The sequence below is a fragment of the Neolamprologus multifasciatus genome, chromosome 3, assembly GCF_963576455.1.
Source record: "Neolamprologus multifasciatus chromosome 3, fNeoMul1.2, whole genome shotgun sequence".
In the NCBI taxonomy this organism is placed as follows: Eukaryota; Metazoa; Chordata; class Actinopteri; order Cichliformes; family Cichlidae; genus Neolamprologus; species Neolamprologus multifasciatus.
The window spans coordinates 28258771-28277386 of NC_140441.1; the positions used below are offsets into that span (position 1 = coordinate 28258771).

The window sequence follows — 18616 nt, forward strand, 5'->3', positions numbered from 1 at the left end:
TAGGAACAATGTCAAATCTTTAATCTCATTGCGTGTAGCTGGATTGCATTAAAGAACCTGTAAGCAATCTAACAGTTTAAACATCGATGTGCAATCTGTGCTGTCAGTTACAGGGAATGCTATTATATACAGATGAACTGACGTGTAAATAAAGCAGTGCAAACTGAACTGTGCAGAGTACAAGTGTTACATGTTACAGGCACAGTGGTTTCATACAGTATGAGAGCATCATTAAGGCACAGGTAAGCTCACCAGCAGGTTGGCAAGTGTACACAGCTCTTTACCTAAACATAAGGCTCTTTGTTCAACAGGCACAGTAGAAGTGTGGAAGTATGGCTGACTGTTTTCTGGATGGACGGTGGTTTATTCTCAGACCCTCACCACTCGTCGTCCTTTACTAGGCAACACTTCCCGAAAGAGTTTAAAGTGCATCTTGTTTGTAGACAAACTGCAACTCCTGATATACAGAAAATGTGAACATTAAGGCCGTGCCATAAATCTGCAGCAGTTTGGCATTTAAGCAGTTTTAAACATGGATGACCCAAAATATTAGCCCCAATAACAGACCTACAGATGTAAAACAAATGTCAACCAGCTTAACCTTTGCTGTTTTATACCATCTTCTTAAAAACCTTTGGACTCTTGCTGCTACATCTGCTATTTTTACATCTCTGAGTGTGTGAAGCTGCGGGCAACCAAGACTGGAGAGTGTTCCTGGTGATGAGCAAAGTTTCTGTTGCAAAAAACCTCCTGGGTCTGTACATGAAGGCCAGTTTGTGTGTCTAACATTACTCACAAAGAAAAGAAGCTGCACCTCAACATTCCCGTCTCACTGGGAACTTCAGTCTCTAACCCCACTTCACAGGAGGGAGTAATAAAAAAAAATGCTGGTCATGGTGAGAATAAGGCAGATTTCATGTTACACCTGATATTCTGAAGTGCAACATTTTATTCGGACAGCTGTGCGAAGTGAAGAACCTGAGGACAACACGTCCACTTCAGTCTGCACGTCTGTGCTGAGTGTCCGTGTCACTTGTACAGGCTGAGCTCGGGGCTGTGGTACAGGCACATGTACGAGTCGCAGAGAAGGCGACGCGCAGCCTCCCTCAAGGAGCTGGGGTCCACTCTGCTCAGCTCCTCCTCTGACAAGCTCAGGTAGCGGCCCACCTCAGGACAAGCCTTCACTTGGGGGATGTTGAAGCCGTTCTCTCCACCTGTGTGAGAGCACATGGAGAAACATGAGCGCGTGCTCCTCGCTGGCTGAATGTAAGATTCGGTTATCGTGTTTGAGTTTCACCTTCCCGATCCGCCATGCTGTCGAAAAACAGCCAGTCGGTGTCGAGGGGCCCGTTCTTGACGAAGCTCACGTAATGGCTGGTCTCGATGCACGTCACAGCGAAGAGAGACATTCGCTGTCGCGTGCAGTGCAGGGGGCCTGTCCACTGTTCCCCGGGGACGCCAATCTTCACCGGGCTGTGGGATGCTCGTTTCCTGTGACTGTGGACCTGGTGATCAAAGTCAATGAGTAAAAAACACAGACTGTATATAAAAGAAGGCAGCAGCTACCATGAAGCCAACCACTGAATCACAAGTGCCCATACTTGGATGACAGAGTGGAGTGCTGAGATTATGTTAGGAGCAAGCAGCAGCATCCAGCAGTTACAGTTATAAACATATCTGATATTTAGTGCAGAGTAAGACACTTACAAAATAAGAGTGCTTATTTGGCAGCCAACTTTCAGTACAGGGTACAATCTTAATCTGATCTGGTATCATGTACAGAGTACCGAGCGAGTCTACAGAGTATCAGCGATCCAGAAAACCACAACACTGGGCTGAATTAAGCTGGACTGCTGCAGACGATTCCATCTTTAAAGCAGAGGCTCTTTGGTGCATGTCTCTATAAACCTGAAGCAGTGAAGGGCTACCTGAACGTTGCAGGTCTTGCAGTACTGTTTCAGATGTCCAGGAGTGATGTCTACATCATCATAACACTGCAGACACTCCCACTCGGCTACAGCCTGACAGATAGTACACTGCCTCAGAGCTGCAAGAGAAAGGAGAACATAAAACTTAAGCTAATTCAAATCTTCAATGAGCAGGAACAAATCACTCCCTGTGATCGTCCTTACTGTCATCCAGCAGGTCTGTGATGTCCAGGCTGAGGGTCGGCAAGATGGCGTCAAACATTTTGAAGTCTTTCCCGAACCTCGGCATGAGCAGCAAGAGGCAAGAGGGAGCCTGGTGGGCACATCAAGCCACACATAAGAAAATATAGCAACTCCTTTTTACTCATATTGATGTGAAATCTCTGGCTTATTTCTACCACCTCAACAAACTTGAGGCCGGAGTGGAGGAAGGAGGACTCCAGCAGGGTCTGGACGCTGGCGACCCTCATGGATGACGCTGAGGAGAGGGGGATCGGGGAGTTGACTGGGGGGAGAGACTCGGGCGAGGAGGGAGAGGGGGGAAGGGCAGGAGGGAAGAGCTGATAGAGGTGACACTCCTGTGGCTGCTGAGACATCGATCTGAGGAGAGGAAGAAGGCAGGAAATTAAATATGTAGAATGAGCTCAAGATTTAGGTGATGATCAAGCCTCAGCTCCTCTAACTTGAGCTACTGAATTTGACCTTTAACTGCTAAACCTTTAACGTTCGATACATTGTTGTGGAATTTATAAACAAATATTACCTCCTGAAGCATGTGGTTTTCTGTGTGGTACAGACCATCCAACACGTCTATGCTTTAGGCTTTATCAATGAAATACCAGCATGTGTGTGTACGGTTTTTAAATGCAGTCTGCAAGCCAAGCTTGTGAGATCTAGCTGTCTAATTATGCTGCCCTCTGGCTGCACTGTGGATCATGTCTCGTTTAGTGTTGCTTTGTTATTGTTTCCCTCGAGACCTTGTTTAACACCAGATCGAAGCCACCGGGTACAATCCTAAAACACTGACAGAGGAGGCATTACAACAATGACCACCTTTGATGCTTGGCTGTGTAAGCATATAGTTATCCATAAATATTTGGATAATAACAATTTTCCTTCTAGTTTTTGTCTCTGCACGCCTTCACAGTAGACTTTAAATCAAACAAGATGTGAGCCAATTTTCAGCTTTAATTCAAGGGGTTCAATGACAGTATTGCATTAACTCTTTAGGACCTGCAGCCATTTTTACCCTTCAGCTATAAAAGACTGATGGGGTATTGTCATTACCCTGCCAACGATAGACAGGTGGGCGGGCAGCGTGGTCACGATAACTCAAGATCAGTGCAACACAGGACTTTCAAATTCATAAAACAGGTGCATCTATTAAAAAACACTGGCAAGTTTGAATAACAGTGACCTTGAAGTCAAGGTCAGAGGTCAAGTTTGAGATCCGTTGAGTCACTGAAGTACATAAAAGGAAGGTGAAACACTTCATGGAGCTCTAAGCAAATAACAACATGGACAAGCATGAAAACACTGAACGTAGTCTTCACAGGGACACTATAGACACAAGAGGCAAGTCAAATAGTTTTAGGAAGAGCCACAGTCTGTTTGACCTCCAGGCTGGAAGTCCCTTTTCCTTTAGTTAGATTTAGACAGTGTGAACTTCAACAACAACAACAAACAACAACCAGGCAAATATTTCCATAACCTTTGAACAAAAGTGAACTGGCGGCAGGTTGTGTTCTCACAGAGGAATGCATGAAATGTAGAAGAGCGGTTGTGTTGGAAAAATGTCATCCAAATTCAACTTCCAACCACGTCGATGCAACAGCTAACCTGCGTGTGTGTGTGTGTGATAATGACTGTGTGCAGGAACAACAGTCTAGTGAGAAACTGTCCTACTTTACACCATCCATGCAGACAAAAAGAAAAGAAAAAACAGGAAGTGTCGGCAACATTACCTGATCTTGAGAAGCGGCTCGACTCGGAGAAGCTGGAAAAGCTTGTTGAGAAATTCTTCAGGATCTGACAGAAAGAACAAGAGAGGTATGACTGTGAAGGTTCTCAGTCATCCAGGTCATCGTAGTCAAAGGAGCTTGCAAAGAAAAGCGTCTGGACTTCTTTAAGTTACTTGAAGACGTTTCACCTCTCATCCAAGAGGCTTCTTCAGTTCTAAGGTCAAATGGTGGAGAGTCCCAGATATAAACCTGGTGGGAGTGTCCCCCCACAGAGGGACAAAAGGACCCCCTGATGATCCTCTAATCGCCTGAGCCAAGGTGTGGAACTGGGTGTGGGTCCCAATCAGCCAGAGTTTCGGGTGAGTTCATTGTGAAACCTGGCCCCACCTTATCATGCGAATTCCTGAGGTCAGATGGCCCAGGGTGTGAGAGGGTGTTAAGGCGTCTGGGAAGGGATCTCAAAACTGGATTATAGATGGCAGAGAGTTGGTGTCGTAATCCACCGCCTCTGTTCAAAGATGGCACAGAAACAGTTTCACCCGAAAGACAAAACGCCAAAACACAGACTTAACAATGTGGTGTATGCTGTACAGTGCAGCGAGGAATGCCCAGACCTCTACATTGGAGAGACCAAACAGCCACTTCACAAGCGCATGGCACAACACAGAAGAGCCACCTCCACAGGACAAGATTCAGCAGTCCATCTGCATCTTAAGGATAGAGGACACTCCTTCGAGGATGCCAATGTTCACATTTTGGACAGAGAGGACAGATGGTTTGAAAGAGGAGTGAAAGAAGCCATCTATGTCCACTGTGAGCGACCATCTTTGAACAGAGGCGGTGGTTTACGACACCAACTCTCTGCCATCTATAATCCAGTTTTGAGATCCCTTCCCAGACGCCTTAACGCCCTCTCACACCCTGGGCCATCTGACCTCAGGAATTCGCATGATAAGGTGGGGCCAGGTTTCACAATGAACTCACCAGAAACTCTGGCTGATTGGGACCCACACCCAGTTCCACACCTTGGCTCAGGCGATTAGAGGATCATCAGGGGGTCCTTTTGTCCCTCTGTGGGGGGACACTCCCACCAGGTTTATATCTGGGACTCTCCACCATTTGACCTTAGAACTGAAGAAGCCTCTCGGATGAGAGGTGAAACGTCTTCAAGTAACTTAAAGAAGTCCAGACGCTTTTCTTTGCAAGCTCCTTTGACAAGAGAGGTATGACAGCATTCCTCAAAGTCTTTAACTATGTTTGCAGCACAGTCCCTGGTGGAGGAGAACACTTGCATACCTTTCTCCTGGTTGGTGAAGCCCATATCACTGTTCGCAGCTTCCAGCAGTCGCCTCAACGCCATTGTCTTACTGGCACACACATAGCCGTACCTTTAAAAACACGGCAGCACAGGAACGCCTCAGACACGTCTCACAGATAACAAGAATGTGAATGTAAAGTTATGAGCGCTTCAGCCCATTCTAGCGACACGTGAACATGTGGTGTTTAATGACTGCAACCTTTTGGGCTTCCTATTAGAATGACATTTGTGTTTAACGACCACAAACAGAACACTGGTATCAAGCATGTGAAGTTTAATCCAAAGGTCACTATTCTGGATAAGTAGCAGTAGTGTTAGTACTGTTATCAGATAACCATGGCCACTGACCCAGTGTTTTAAAGCCAGTCTCATGTGGTCACTAGAGAAACTTCAGTTTTTGTTGTAGAGATGGTGACAACAGAAACTGATAGTAAAGAGACAGGAAATGGGCACAACAGTCCCTTCCATCAGACCTCCCGGGTTCATTTTAACCAAACAATGAGCAGTGACAACAGCACAGACCTCCGCAGTGGGTTGACAATGTCGCAGCGTAGAAGGTCCTGAGCCTGACTGGAGCTCTGGTCGGTTTCAGGGTCGGTGGGCCAGAATAACACACAGTCAGCTGAACTGCAGCAGGAAAACAGACTGTGGAGACAAAAGCACACAGGTGGGGTATAAAACAAGCAGCTGGGTGGAATCTTGGTGCAGCCCCTCATTTCATGCCAGGCTCCTTCATTTCTACCTGTAGGTAGATTTGTTCAGCAGTGGTGAGTCATCCATCCTCACGTGCACACTCTCAATGCAACAAATATATAGCCCACAAAACTGGCAAAGCTATAATTTGTTTATCTGCGTGACGGCTGCATAAACAAAGCTTTTTTTAAACCAGATATCTTTGTCCAGAAGGAGGAAACTGAAACTCTATGCAAAAAAATCGAACCAGTGAACCGCTGTAACTGTCTGGCGTGCAGGGATGCTTGGGTTCAGCTGTGCTTCACTAATCAGCCTGTTAGACCACTTCACCATTTGACTGAGCGATATTCTGTTCTTTACATGGAAATATCCAAACCAGGACACCAAGAAGAAAAAGATAAGAACGATTCAGTAAAAGCGCAATAAAATAAAATCATCATTGTTTTTATCAACGTGGAAGCAAAGAAGCCTTCTCAAACATTCTTGCACACAGCTTCACAATAACTGCTCCAAGATATTTATAACACTGAACATATTCCACAGTCGGACATGTGACATCATATGCGAGTGCACTTTCATGTCTTTGCTTTCGATATGTTCAACTGAAGGTAGCAGTTTTAGACTGCTGACCTTCCTCTAAGTCACTGGTTTCCAAGTGGGCGGAGTTGTGAGATGACAGTCTTACTCATATCTACTCTCTTCCTCATCCAGCAGCAGAAATAAGCCTGTCACATGCTTCACTTCTAATGGTCACATTTAATATGTATTGTATTGTATTGTATGTACAGTATTGTAACAGTATACACAGCAGAGGCACAGCATGTCTGCTGTAGATCACAGTGACAAAACACATTCATTATCAGCCTTTTTGTGAACTATCTGAAAGATCTGGTATATAACCAGCTTTTGTCAAAACAACATATTTACACCAACAGTTTTCTTTCTATGAGATGTAGGAGAGTAACTAATGTCTCAGGTGTTACCTGAACAGCGTGGCATCCAGGTAGCAGGAGTTGAGGTGACCCTGGATGCCTTTCTTCCAGCCCTGGTAGAGCTCCCGGGCCTCATCCCCCTCCACAGGAGGAGTGTGCTCCTCCACGCGCTCACTGCCCCACTCTGCAAAGGCTGGCAGCCACAGACACAGAAGATGGTATTAGATATCAGAGCGTCATAAATGCTGCTTTAACAGCGATCATCAGCACGTATGCAAAAATGAAACAGAGAGCATTGACGGCGGGGTGCTGGCGTGGCCTTGTGTCAGATTACAGCCTACTTTACCTATAGAGTTGCATCGCTCCACTTGATTGACAGGCATCTCGGGGGCGGGGAATCTGGAGTCCCGTCTACAGTTGCGAAGCTTTACGAAAAGCCCCTTGTTGGCCGGGCAACGAAAGTGACGCTCCCCGAGGTAACTGCCATCCGTTCCAGCAGACAGCTCCTGTTCCTGAAACACACACAGAGGGTGGGAATTTATTAGCCTAGTGCAAACCAGTATGGTAGAAGGTCATTAAACTAATGGAGTGAAACCTGTGACCTGCTTCAGGCAGGCAGCCTGAGCCCTACGTACTGACCTGCCTTGCAAATCAAAGACATCCTCCCTCTGGGGCTCATATCACCCCCCTGTGTGATATGCGGCATATTTGTGTCTAGAGCCCACACATCAAACTCCAAGTTTCCTCTGCTGCTGTAACAAAGTATTTGATTCAGCTGTTGATGGTAAAAATGAATCCACTGGAACAATATACTGGAAGAAATCAGTTTCTGTTCTGATGCTTGATGCGCCATTACAACTGCTATAGATTAAAAAACAAACAAACAATTAATGTAGCTGAAGCCGTAACCTCTGTAAGAAAAAGGTGAAACCACAGCACAAGTGCCAAAAACTGCAGTACCTCTAATGCCCACTTGAGGCTGTCTCTCAGGATGAGTCAGTCCCCACAGACTCCTACATAGCAGATCTATCTCTATAACCTTAAGCTAATCTATACTTGGAGTGATTCATAGTCACATGACCACCAGATACCACAGACAGTGAGCAACATACTGCAACTTCAAGTGCAGGGGGCTAAGTAGTTGAGTTCCTGATGCCTTCATCTATCTTCTTTTCTGTGCATGTGTAGGTATTGTGATGTCACACATTTGTATTTCCTCTTTTGAATCCGCGAGTTCAGCAACTCAAACCCTGCTTTGTTTGACCTATTTCACTCTTAATGGGACGATAATTTACAAAATGGACATCATGTAGTAATTCAAACTCTGAACTAAAGACTGGGCCCATGAACCCGCCAGGTAAAAATTTGCTGAGGTCATGGATCAAGTGACAAGAATAATATATACAGAGTATTTATGTAATAGGAGCTGTCCTCCAAAAACGCAGCATTAAAGCACTTCTGCAGAGGCTTCTCAGACCACCTGCGGCCAGCAGAACAGAACAGGATCAAGAACAGGCAAGACTTTATCAGGAATCAATCCACAAGAACCGCCAACAGTCTCTTTGAAAAGAGAACATGCAGAAACATGAATGCTTGGTATGAAAGGTATCTTTTAACAAAGAGTGAATGATCTTCTTAAGTGTAAACAAACTGTGGCTTCCTTTTCCGTTGCCCTCATAAAAGTTAACAGGAAGATTGTGTAATAATGAAAAAGGATATGTGGTGACAAATGTGGTGATGGAAATAACCCATTTTTGTTTAAATAATAATGCTAACACGACTTTACCGGCATAAGAAAACAATGATTCAGTTATAAGTGGCACCTGCTTTCAATCCGTCTGGGAAGTAAAAAACTGAAGTAGAAAACTCTGTATGAGTGTACAATCTCATTAAAGTCATAAAAACTGAGGCACAAACTGTCCTTACCAGTTCGATTCCTGCCACTGGCTCTGAAATCCCGTTTATCCATCCAATCCAGCGGATAACTCCAAACAGCGGCGGATCATTCACTTCAACCATCGACCCGACTTCCAGATTGCTGCCCGATCCTACCTCTCCATTCTCTGCTGCGTTGTCACTGTTACCCGGAGCCCTCAGCGGTGAGGCGGGTCCGTGAGTGCCATTGGTGTGCTGCTGCTGGCCGACTGTCAGGCCTTGCGGTTTGGGAGGAGGTAGAGGAGGAGGGGGAGGAAGCCCGGGTTTCTGAGCGGGTTTTGGCAGAGGCAGAGGGGGAGATTTAAGTGCTGGTTTGATTGGGGGCATCAGGGCTATCTTTGGAGCAGAGGCAGGCGGCGATACAGGGACTGATTTAGTAACTGGAGGGAGTGCCACCTTCAGGATGGTTCTGGAAGATTTCTGAGTGGGGTTGGTTCGATGGGACTTTGGTTCTGAGGACGCAGAAGTGAAGATGTTAGATGTTTATTTTTACTGTTATGCTCCTGCAACGCTTCGTCTCTACAAAGCTCAGGTGTAAACACAGTTGTGTCCACATAGCCCTCATTCACGTCCACTCAGCCCTTATGACAAAACACAATTCCTTGTTTTGACTGCGTTTTCATTTGGTTCATTTACACATCTCTGTATTGCTTTTACTTGGTGATTGTTGGTGTTAATTGTTTCTTTTCTGCAAGATGTTTATAAAAAGGTGAGGTCAAAAAAATGTGGCAAGTGACCCATTACAAGCAAAAACACTTCACAATTTGATGTAAACTTGGTAAGTGCCTCCTTCAAAGTTGTCATTTGCTGCTTTCTAGCTCTTCTAGCATAAAGAAAAAAGACAGCGACTTATCGAGCTTTGTTTCATTTTAGGAAGTGTATTGACTCACAGTTCATTTTAATTCCATATTTATTCATATAGTGCCAAATCACAAAAACAATATTGCAAGTGAAAGAGCCTACAATAATACAGAGAAAACCCCAACAATCATATAACCCCCTCCGAGCAAGAGCTTTGGCAAAAGTGGGAAAGAGAAACTCCCTTTTAACAGGAAGAAACCAGAACTGCTGCCAGGTCGATCTGTGCACGTTAGGTGGACAGAAAAGAGGCACTTGTCTTTTCCCTCTTGGTGACTTCAGTTTATGAGGAGGGAAAAGCAAAATTATTTCATCACTGCATGTAAACAGTTTAAACGTGTCTTAGTAAACCAATGAAAAGAATCCCCCTTAAGATACTGTGTGGTTATGTAGGCCCAAGGTTTATATGGTTGATGTGATGCAGGTAACACAAAAGTAATACAAGTATTGTAATGACTTACTTTCTGTAGGGAAAGAAAAAAAGCTAGATTTGCATAGTTTGTAAAAGTTAACAAAGTCAGGTGTAATACAGGGTTTTTTGTTTGCGTTTCTGACTCAGCCACAGAATCTAAAAATGGAAGCAGTGCTGAAAAAGCCACAAAGAAATTACATAAATTTAACATAAATAGAAGTCAATTTATGTTAAGAAGAGTGATTAAAATCTAAAGTTTAAAATCTAAATTTGTTGAGTTACCTGAAATAACTGAGGCCTGAACCTTCTGAGTGTAAACAGCTGCTTTACCTAAGGAAACCTTGTTGACTGACACCAGGGCTCCATAAAGGATTGAAGGGATGTGGCAGAGCTTCTCTCCTTTGTAAGTCCCGTCCCAGTTACCATCAGGAGTGTCCTAATGTACATAACACAGAGTCAAACATTAAATGCAAATAGAACGGCTTCACCATTACATTGTATAAGACCGTCAAAGCGAGGGAAAATATTTTTTGCTAACAGTTAAAACATGTCCTATTTTCTACAAAAAACAAAACAAACAAACAAACAAACAAACAAACAAACATCTTCTCTCTCTCATGGGTCATACTGACCAGGATGGCTCCCACGTACATTCCTGATGAGGCCCGGCCTGGCAGGGGCCCACAAAACACTACTTCCCCTGCACAGACTTTGTCATCCAGGGGGAAACACACACGCTGACCAGGGCGAAACAGCGGGGGTGACGCAGGGCCTCGGGCATGGTTTTGAGCTGTGATGGGTGCCGAGTCTGCAGTTCGTGGAAGGATGCTAAAGGGGGACACCTGAGAAGAGCTGTTGGGTGGATGCTGGTGGAAACTAATGTGACGACTGTGCTGATGCTGCTGCTGCTGGGGCGGCAGCTGAAAATGGTTTGGGCGGCCATTGCTGCTATGGTGACCGTTGCTGCTGCGGTGGTGTTCTCGCTCGCGGGGTCGCTGGTGTCCCTCTGAGCTGCTGGACCACTGGCGGGGCCTGATGTGACTGGCTGGGACAAAGAGGGCGCAAGCTTCGGGGCAGGTGAATAACCTCTGGCCTTTGTAAGTGCCGTTGCTTTTTCCCCTACCCACCGCTGAGCCCTGGAGGACAATTACACACACAGTTAACATAGTTACACTGCAAGTGACACAGCAACTCAGTTCCTACATCTGTGGTTTGTATATAAACCTATGATTTGATTCCCCGGATATTTTGGTGCAGCTTTATGCTCGCAAACCTTGGAGCTTTATGTATGCAGTAATTGTGATGATTGTGCCAGCCACTGATTATTGTTGGCAATGGCACTCCCTGATGGCAGCAGCCTCCCCATCAGGACAGCAAACTGTAGGAAAAGTGTGAATTAATGAGTTACATTATTTATTTTTATCAACTTCCAAATGTTTCTTTTCAGATAAATGTAGCTTTGGTTAGTCTCCAACATGGATTCACCCTGTTCATTTTAGCTTTTATTGTATTGAAATGTTCAATAGAACACATTTAAGAAACTAATAACAAGTACTACAACATAAACACTTGAGTTAAAGTCACCCCAAAGCCTCCTCACACAGGTTGACATAATTATCTGAAGAGCGTTCATGTGTATTATTGTTTTATTTTAGTGAGTACACATCTAGTTTTTATTTGTATTTCTGATACCTGTATCTTTTTGTCATATTTCATATTAGTTAGCTACAAGTCAAAGTCAGAGTCAACTTTACTGCAGCAGACACGAGGACTGCACAGTGGACTCAACAGCTTTACAAATATGAAAACACAGCACAACAGCAATGAAGGTTGGTCATCATATGTGAATGTCTGTACTGATGAATATTAAACTAAAGTTATGCAAACAGAACTATTGCACAAGCAAGCAACAGTTAAAAAGGAAGCATTGTGGAGGATGACTGTGTGTTTTCATGTATACAAACAATTATAGGATTGTGTGTCTGTAGTGCATGATTATGTGTATTTAAAATGAGTACACAATCCTGACTGCCTGTGGGAAGAAGCTCTTCCAGAACCTGGCAACCTGGCGCCTCATGCTGTGACAGCGTTTGTCAGATGAACAAGGTCCAAACTGCCCAGATCGCAGCCTGATCAAGCATTGCTTGAACGAACCTTATCCATGGAGGCCTCACCCAACAACAACAACCTTTAGGACACAAAGAATCAGCTGCCAACACCACACTGCCGAAGGTATAGGACACTCCCAGAGGTTCACATCCCAAGGGTCTGCAGATAGTTTGGCAGCACAGGGGCAACTTGAACAACATTAGGAAGGATTTTTATAAATATCTGTGGGTTGATTTCACACACAGGGGTGAGGATCCAGTGGTTATTTTATGTAATCTGATGTGAGGAAAATACAGTCAATGGACAACATGTATAACCAGCATTCAAAATGGATATTTTCCAAATAGGTTTTTAAAAAAACCCCATTCATTTCTAATTTAATTTCTTCCTGTACTTAAGTACAAGGATTTCAGATGTGTCACCATTTTGCCAATGTCTGGAAGAAGATGGAAAACAAAAAAACAAAACAAGAAACCTCTGATGGAAGGAAATTGGTCGGGATGTTTAGGAGCCACCAAGGCTCAAGCCTGACATGGAGTGGAAACTGCTGCATGACCAGTGCTTCTGTCCACAGTGAAGACAGCTTGACCTAACAATGCACTGAGAGGGTTGCTGACCAAGAAAGAAGCCCCAGCTCCATAACTAACACCTTCAAGCGTGATTGAAATGGGGAACTTTTTTTATAGTCAGGCATTCAAACCAAAGAACACTGTAACAACTGTAAAGCATGGTGGTGATAGCATCATGCTCTAAGGCTGTTTTACTGCCATGTGATACTGTGATACTGATACATTGTCCTAAGTGGATGGAATAATGAAGGAGGACTCCCTCCAAATTTTTCAACTTCCCCTCAAAACAGCTGGACAGTTGAAAGTTGGACATAGTTGGGTGTCATCAGGACAATGTTCCCAAACACACATTAAAACTGGAATGGATGAATGAAGCTCACACTGAGCTTCTTGAATGGCATTCCCAAATCTCTCACCTCAACCCTAATGAAAATCTATGAACTACGATTAAAAGCTGGGCCTTTGCCAGGAAACCAACAAGTTTAAATAAACTCTGCCAATTCTGCCAGAACAGTGGCCAATCATTCAACCAGAATAATGCCAGAAGCTTGCTGATGGCTGCCAATAGAGTCTGGTCATGGTGCAACTTGCAAAGCGATCCTTAACTATATATTAGTGGGGCGTATGTATATATTTGAGCCTGTATTTATACTTTTGACAATGTGCATATTAGAGAAAATCCAAACATTTTTTAAAACTTGTGCACCCAATTCTTGTTTTTTTTTTAAGTCATTAAAGATGTATGCTGTACAATTATCCCACCCTGGAAAAAGAACAACTGAAAGATATAATTATGAGTCCAAAATTACCCTGACATTCATTCCAGTGAAGAGTGGATGTAAACTTCTGACCATAACTGTAAATATTCTGCTGTGGAGGGTGGTTTTAACAGTGTAGCTGACTGGTGTACAGCTAGCACCCACAGAGCAATATCAGCACTGATCGTGTGAAGCTTCTGGGTAATGAGTCAAAAAAAGATCCCGGGAAGTCTCTTCTTTTAGCGATGATTTTATACTCTGGCTCTTTAGCTGCCATCTTTTTTTGCCCAGGTTTGGTAACGAACAGGTATTGTAGGTAGTGAGAGAAACCGCAAAGCAGGTTCAACAGTATCAGCTATACCATGCAACGCATATAAGTAGTTCAAACTGCTGATTAAAGCAACTTTAAATATTTGAAAATTCAAACAATCCAATGATTAAGCCAACCTTGAGTTGGACTCCAAAATACACAGCGCTGCTTCCTCTGGTCAAGGGCCCGATGTACTTCAGCTCTGCCTCTGCCAGCTCATCCTGCTGACCTATTTGGACCCACAGCGGGGAGTCAGACGGCAGAGAAGCCAACTGCTGCAGCTTCCCAGGCTGGTCTGAAAAACACAGAACAATACAACAAACAAACAAATAATTAGCAGATTACAAACTTCTAATTACATTTGATTAACATCCTCTGGGACAGTTTTTGGTCATATTTCAGGCCATAAATGTACTTATAATAGAGAAAAGCTTCAGTGTGCTCTACAATTACTGCGATAAACAGCCATTACTGTGTGCACAGTGTGCAGTAAAAACAGGGCAGCTTATGAGTAACTGGCAGCACTTAAGAGACACAAATCTGAACTCTCTCTCCTTAGAAAGTGAGTTAAATCAAGCTTCGAGCACATTTTAGTAAGTAAGTAAGCAGCTGTAAAATCTGCAGTATTTTGCTTCTTACTTAGAAGTTTTAGTCGAGCCTCTGGATCTGTAACAGCCTCCAGCAAGCCAGTGAGGTCAGTTGGGACATCAATTAAGACTCTCCTGTCTATTTTTCCCATGAAGTCATTGTCCAACACCTGCAGGAAAAGAGGAAAAACACATGTGGGAGAAAGAAACAAGGAGAGGAGGGATGGTGGTGTGGAGTATGAAAGAAAAATTAAGAACAAAAGAACAGGAAATTTAACTCTGACAATTTTAAAAGCAGGAACTCAGCAGCGGCTGGTGGATGCTTGAATCTGAAGTGCAACATAGTGAATGTGTTAGGAGCAACATAAGACATGGGCCACCCAAGTGATGCATAATGTATATAATTAACTAAGATTGCACAAAAACACCACTTCAAAAGTCTTTTTGAAATATTATCACAAAATACTCAAGATTACTCCACCAATGTTAATTAATTTTAATCATTCTAAGTAAGTAAGAGAAATAAAAACAGCTTGTATTAGTAAAGTTAACGCTGACAAATGGTAGCACCTTTCAGACTCTCCTCCTAGCACTACACAACAAGTTCCTCTATGTGTCAAATCTTGTGTAAATCTGTGAATGCAAATATATGTTAATACCTTAACCCAGGGGCTGTCCCCTTTTCTATCCAAATCTTGCTCCTGGCAGATGAACCCCCGCTGTAGCGAAATGGTACCTTCCAGCTGGTCGCGCACCTTTATGTCGGTCGAGATCAAAAACGTTTTTGGGGGGCGGCGCTTCCTGATCTGCTCATGGGCCCCTGACATCTTACGTGTGTGTGAAGTGTGGCTGGTTCACAGTCGAATTAACCCCTTCATTTTTCTAAAAATTTGAGAAGAATAGTTAATTAAAAGATACGTAAAGAGGGTTTAAAAAAAGAAGAAGAAACAACCTGTTTGTCGGGCCAAGTGGCAGCAGCGGCAGGTAACGTTTAAATTTTCCTCACTGGCGTTCAAACTGAAGGTTTGTCAAAAGAAATGACAAAAGGCTAACTTTCCGTCATTTTCTCAACCGACAAAGACACACGGTTAGTTTCGTAGGCGTCTATCAGAAACTCACCAACTTCATGGGCTCCGACCGTCAACATTTCCCCTCACATTTAAAGGAGCTTCGCTGCAATAACAAACCATACTGTGAAACAGGAAGCGGGCTGACTGACACCGGCGGGGGCCAATAGCAAGTTAGAAGCCATAACCGAGGGAGGAGCGTAGACCAATCAGAGCACTTGTGGGCGTTACCATGTTAGGCAAAGGGGGAAATTCCACAGTTCTTGTTAAAGTGCTCACTGATGCACGTAGGAAGCTTCCACACACACACACACACACCACAGAGACACGTGTGTTTTTTTTTTGTAATTTTTTATTAGCTTATAAATAGAGTGAATTCTTCAACTTACACAGAAATACACATCCAAAAAAAGAAGACGAAGAAATATTCTGAGCACAATCAGAATAGGATCCTTTAAAACATAAAATAAGTCTTTTTAAAGTGCAAAATTTCCAAATGTGCATCATGTGACTCTTTTTTAATGGCGTAATTATACTGATATTCTGATGTTTTACAGCATAATTAATGACAGCTATGGGGCCACACTCGATAAATAAATCATATTTCAGAGTTATATGGTTTTATTAAATCTCTCTGGCTCCAGCAGTGAGGACATATGACCAGCCAGTCCTTATTTTTTTCAGAATTTCACAATAAAACCACAGGTTAGAGATAACAATAATACTAAAAAAAAATCACAAAAATAAATATATTTTACACAAATATTTTTCTTTCCTATCCCATGGAACAGCTTGTGATTCCCTCAGGTTAAAGCAAAAATATTACCAAACCTGTTTCCAGCTGCACATATAAACCCTTTTCACGGGCGTAGCTAAAGTTATGAGCAGTGCCAGTGTTTTTCCTTCAATGACTAGTCATTATATCAGAAGACAGCAAATGCAGCAATACAGTAAAAAAAAACAAAAGTGAAAAATGTAAAGATATCTGAGCTAAAACCTAAATGTCTGTAGTGAAAAACATAAATAATCTAAAATAAAATCCTCTAAATGTAAATCCTATATGATCCTTCATATAACAGCAGTGATCTTTGGTACCTTATAACTTCATACACGAGTATTGTGTGATTCAGCCACGACCAATGTACCAAAAAACCCATATTTCATTTAATGTTTTCATAATAATACAATGAAAAGTGTCTGCAGCAGTTTCACATGAAACACAGATACAGTACAGAAACAGTAGGCAGCATGCGTGGAAAGCTCCCTGCTTTTGGTTGCTTGCTTGCAGTTGTGCGCCTTCCTTTGACCAGTCTGAGGTGGCTTCTCTTCGGTGAATGTGAATGATTGCCGGGTGTTGACCTTTGCCGTTACATCACACAGAGGCCGTGCAGGTCTCTATAATGACTGCCGGCCTGGCTGAACATACAGTGGTGTTTTATTTTAAGTCCTTCACACTGATTGTGTTTCTCCGTGTGGAAAAAGAAAAAAAGAAAACCCCAGAATGAGTCATGCAAGTGTGAGCTTGGCTGCTACAGACAAACAACAAGCACCTGCAGCTTGTGTCTGGGCCGTGGCCTGCAGTAAAGGCTTGATCAGAAATCAGGAGACGTGTGATCCGTGTTAACAAAGTAGGTGGTGAGCTCCCCCTTCCCCTTCACATTCACTTTTCCTCTGAGAGTGACGCCGTATCCCACAGTCTGGACCATCTGGGACGTCTCCTCGGTCACCTGCGAGCCAGAAAATGACAATAAAAAGAGTTAGGTTATATGTCTCTCCAGGCACCTTTAAGCTACCACACCTGAGGCAACAGAAAAGCGACCAATGATGAGGGGAGTAGACGTCAAGACCTTATTGTAACGAGAACCATTCCCTCTCGTGTCTTGTTTTTCTGGAGTTCCACTCTACGTTTCCCCCAGCCCGTCATGTCCCCCCTTCGTCTGCCGTTCCTCCACTCCTCTGTCAAACTCGTGTGTCAGTCTTGCATTCCTTCATTTCCTGTTTTATTGTGAAGGTCTTATGTTCCATGTTCAGTGTGCTTAGTTTAGCTTCCCTGGTCTCGTCATGTCTAATTTGTCTCAGCTGTGTTCCCATGTGTTTTCTGTTCCCTCGTCGTTGTACTGTGTATTTAAGCCTCTGTCTCCCTCTGTCCAGTGTTGCGTCTCCCTCATTCCCTGCTGTGTGTTCTGCCTACCTGCCTGTTTAGTTACTTGTACATTCCAGTTTTAGTTAGTTTTGCATTGTCTGATGTTCTGCAATACATTATTATTAACTTAAAAAATTTATTATTTGCCTCTGAGTCTGCGCTTGAGTCCTCTCTTGCCTGCTTCACACAACCAGCACATGGCAGCTTGACATACATGAAATAGTGTTTTTGGACCAACAAGGTGATTCACAGTGAGCGATTAGCTGAAAACTTGGCATATCTCAGCCTGATGAGCGGGATGTCCTTAAAATACTGAGGAAACTGGACAAAGGAAGAAGTTGCAGGCCTAGAAAACCATTGATTTCTTACATTTATTGTAGTGTTGTTGTGTGGCATTCTTACCAGAAAACTAAAAATACCCCTAAAAAACACAACAAAAATAGTCTCCATTAAAATTTTATTAGATTTTCTTTCTATCTAATAGAACTTAATTTTACCTTGAAATATTTGTTTTGTCATATTGTGTCCTTATGTTATTTTATTGAGCTATATATTTTGTTCTTCTTCTATAAGCTATTTTAGGTCGTGTTTGATTTGTAGCTGCTGTAAACGACTTTCCTAACCTTTGAGAGTCAGTAAATAAAGTTTATCTTATCTTACTGAACAATATTGAAACTTTCATCAGACTGGCATCCTTTAATAATGCATTAATGCCTTTACAAACATCAATAAACCACCATACAATATTTTATTATCATATTATAGGCTTGTTACACCAAATCCATCAAACACTGGTGAGAGAAACAGACTCAGGATATATTCCAAAAAACAAAACTGACCTGGATCTTGTCCAGTACTCCTGTACTCTCCATCCTGCTGGCCACGTTAACAGAGTTCCCCCAAATATCATACTGAGGTTTATGGGCTCCGATGACTCCTGCAATCACTGGGCCGTGGTTGATCCCTGAAGGTGAACAGCAGACAGAAGTTATTTCAGGGTTATCAAGACTGTCTGAGGAGGTCAGATCAGCACCAT

The 18616-nt window shown here is 43.2% G+C and overlaps 2 protein-coding genes across 4 annotated transcripts in view; both read right to left on the bottom strand.

Annotated features, from left to right (window-relative positions):
• On the bottom strand, positions 1–15588 carry cyld3 (cylindromatosis (turban tumor syndrome) 3). Of its 3 annotated transcripts, none has more exons than XM_085155499.1 (17): positions 15490–15588; positions 15030–15252; positions 14423–14540; positions 13921–14078; positions 10670–11173; positions 10368–10473; positions 8759–9219; positions 7179–7344; positions 6884–7025; positions 5730–5852; positions 5186–5277; positions 3893–3956; positions 2330–2528; positions 2133–2241; positions 1929–2047; positions 1298–1505; positions 1–1214 (listed from the first exon to the last, which is right to left on the bottom strand). In XM_085155499.1, the coding sequence occupies exons 2-17, from the start codon at positions 15195–15197 to the stop codon at positions 1030–1032; spliced, it is 2922 nt and encodes a 973-aa protein (XP_085011625.1). In that variant the 5' UTR covers positions 15198–15252; positions 15490–15588; the 3' UTR covers positions 1–1029. The 3 variants fall into 3 exon arrangements, with proteins under 3 accessions (XP_085011625.1, XP_085011623.1, XP_085011624.1); XM_085155497.1 differs by having other exon boundaries at positions 10320–10473; XM_085155498.1 differs by lacking the exon at positions 15490–15588 and adding an exon at positions 15323–15435 and having other exon boundaries at positions 10320–10473.
• Positions 15323–18616, bottom strand: part of LOC146522439 (adenylate cyclase type 2) — a 24973-nt gene continuing 21679 nt past the window's right edge. Inside the window, exons 25-27 of the mRNA XM_085155485.1 lie at positions 18420–18544; positions 15490–17164; positions 15323–15387 (exon numbers count right to left, since the gene is read on the bottom strand). Coding sequence (XP_085011611.1) covers positions 17030–17164; positions 18420–18544 — 260 coding nt within the window. The 3' untranslated portion in view covers positions 15323–15387; positions 15490–17029. The remainder of the gene's footprint in view (positions 15388–15489; positions 17165–18419; positions 18545–18616) is intronic.

What these genes read in the sequence shown, in the direction of transcription:
- cyld3 (XM_085155497.1), bottom strand. Translation starts at nt 15,197, where the DNA reads ATGTCAGGGGCCCATGAGCAGATCAGGAAGCGCCGCCCCCCAAAAACG. An exon ending in TGTACGTGGGAGCCATCCTG is followed by an intron (nt 10,474 to 10,669) that starts GTCAGTATGACC and finishes TATGTACATTAG; the next exon opens with GACACTCCTGATGGTAACTG. An exon ending in GGAGCGATGCAACTCTATAG is followed by an intron (nt 7,026 to 7,178) that starts GTAAAGTAGGCT and finishes TGTGGCTGCCAG; the next exon opens with CCTTTGCAGAGTGGGGCAGT.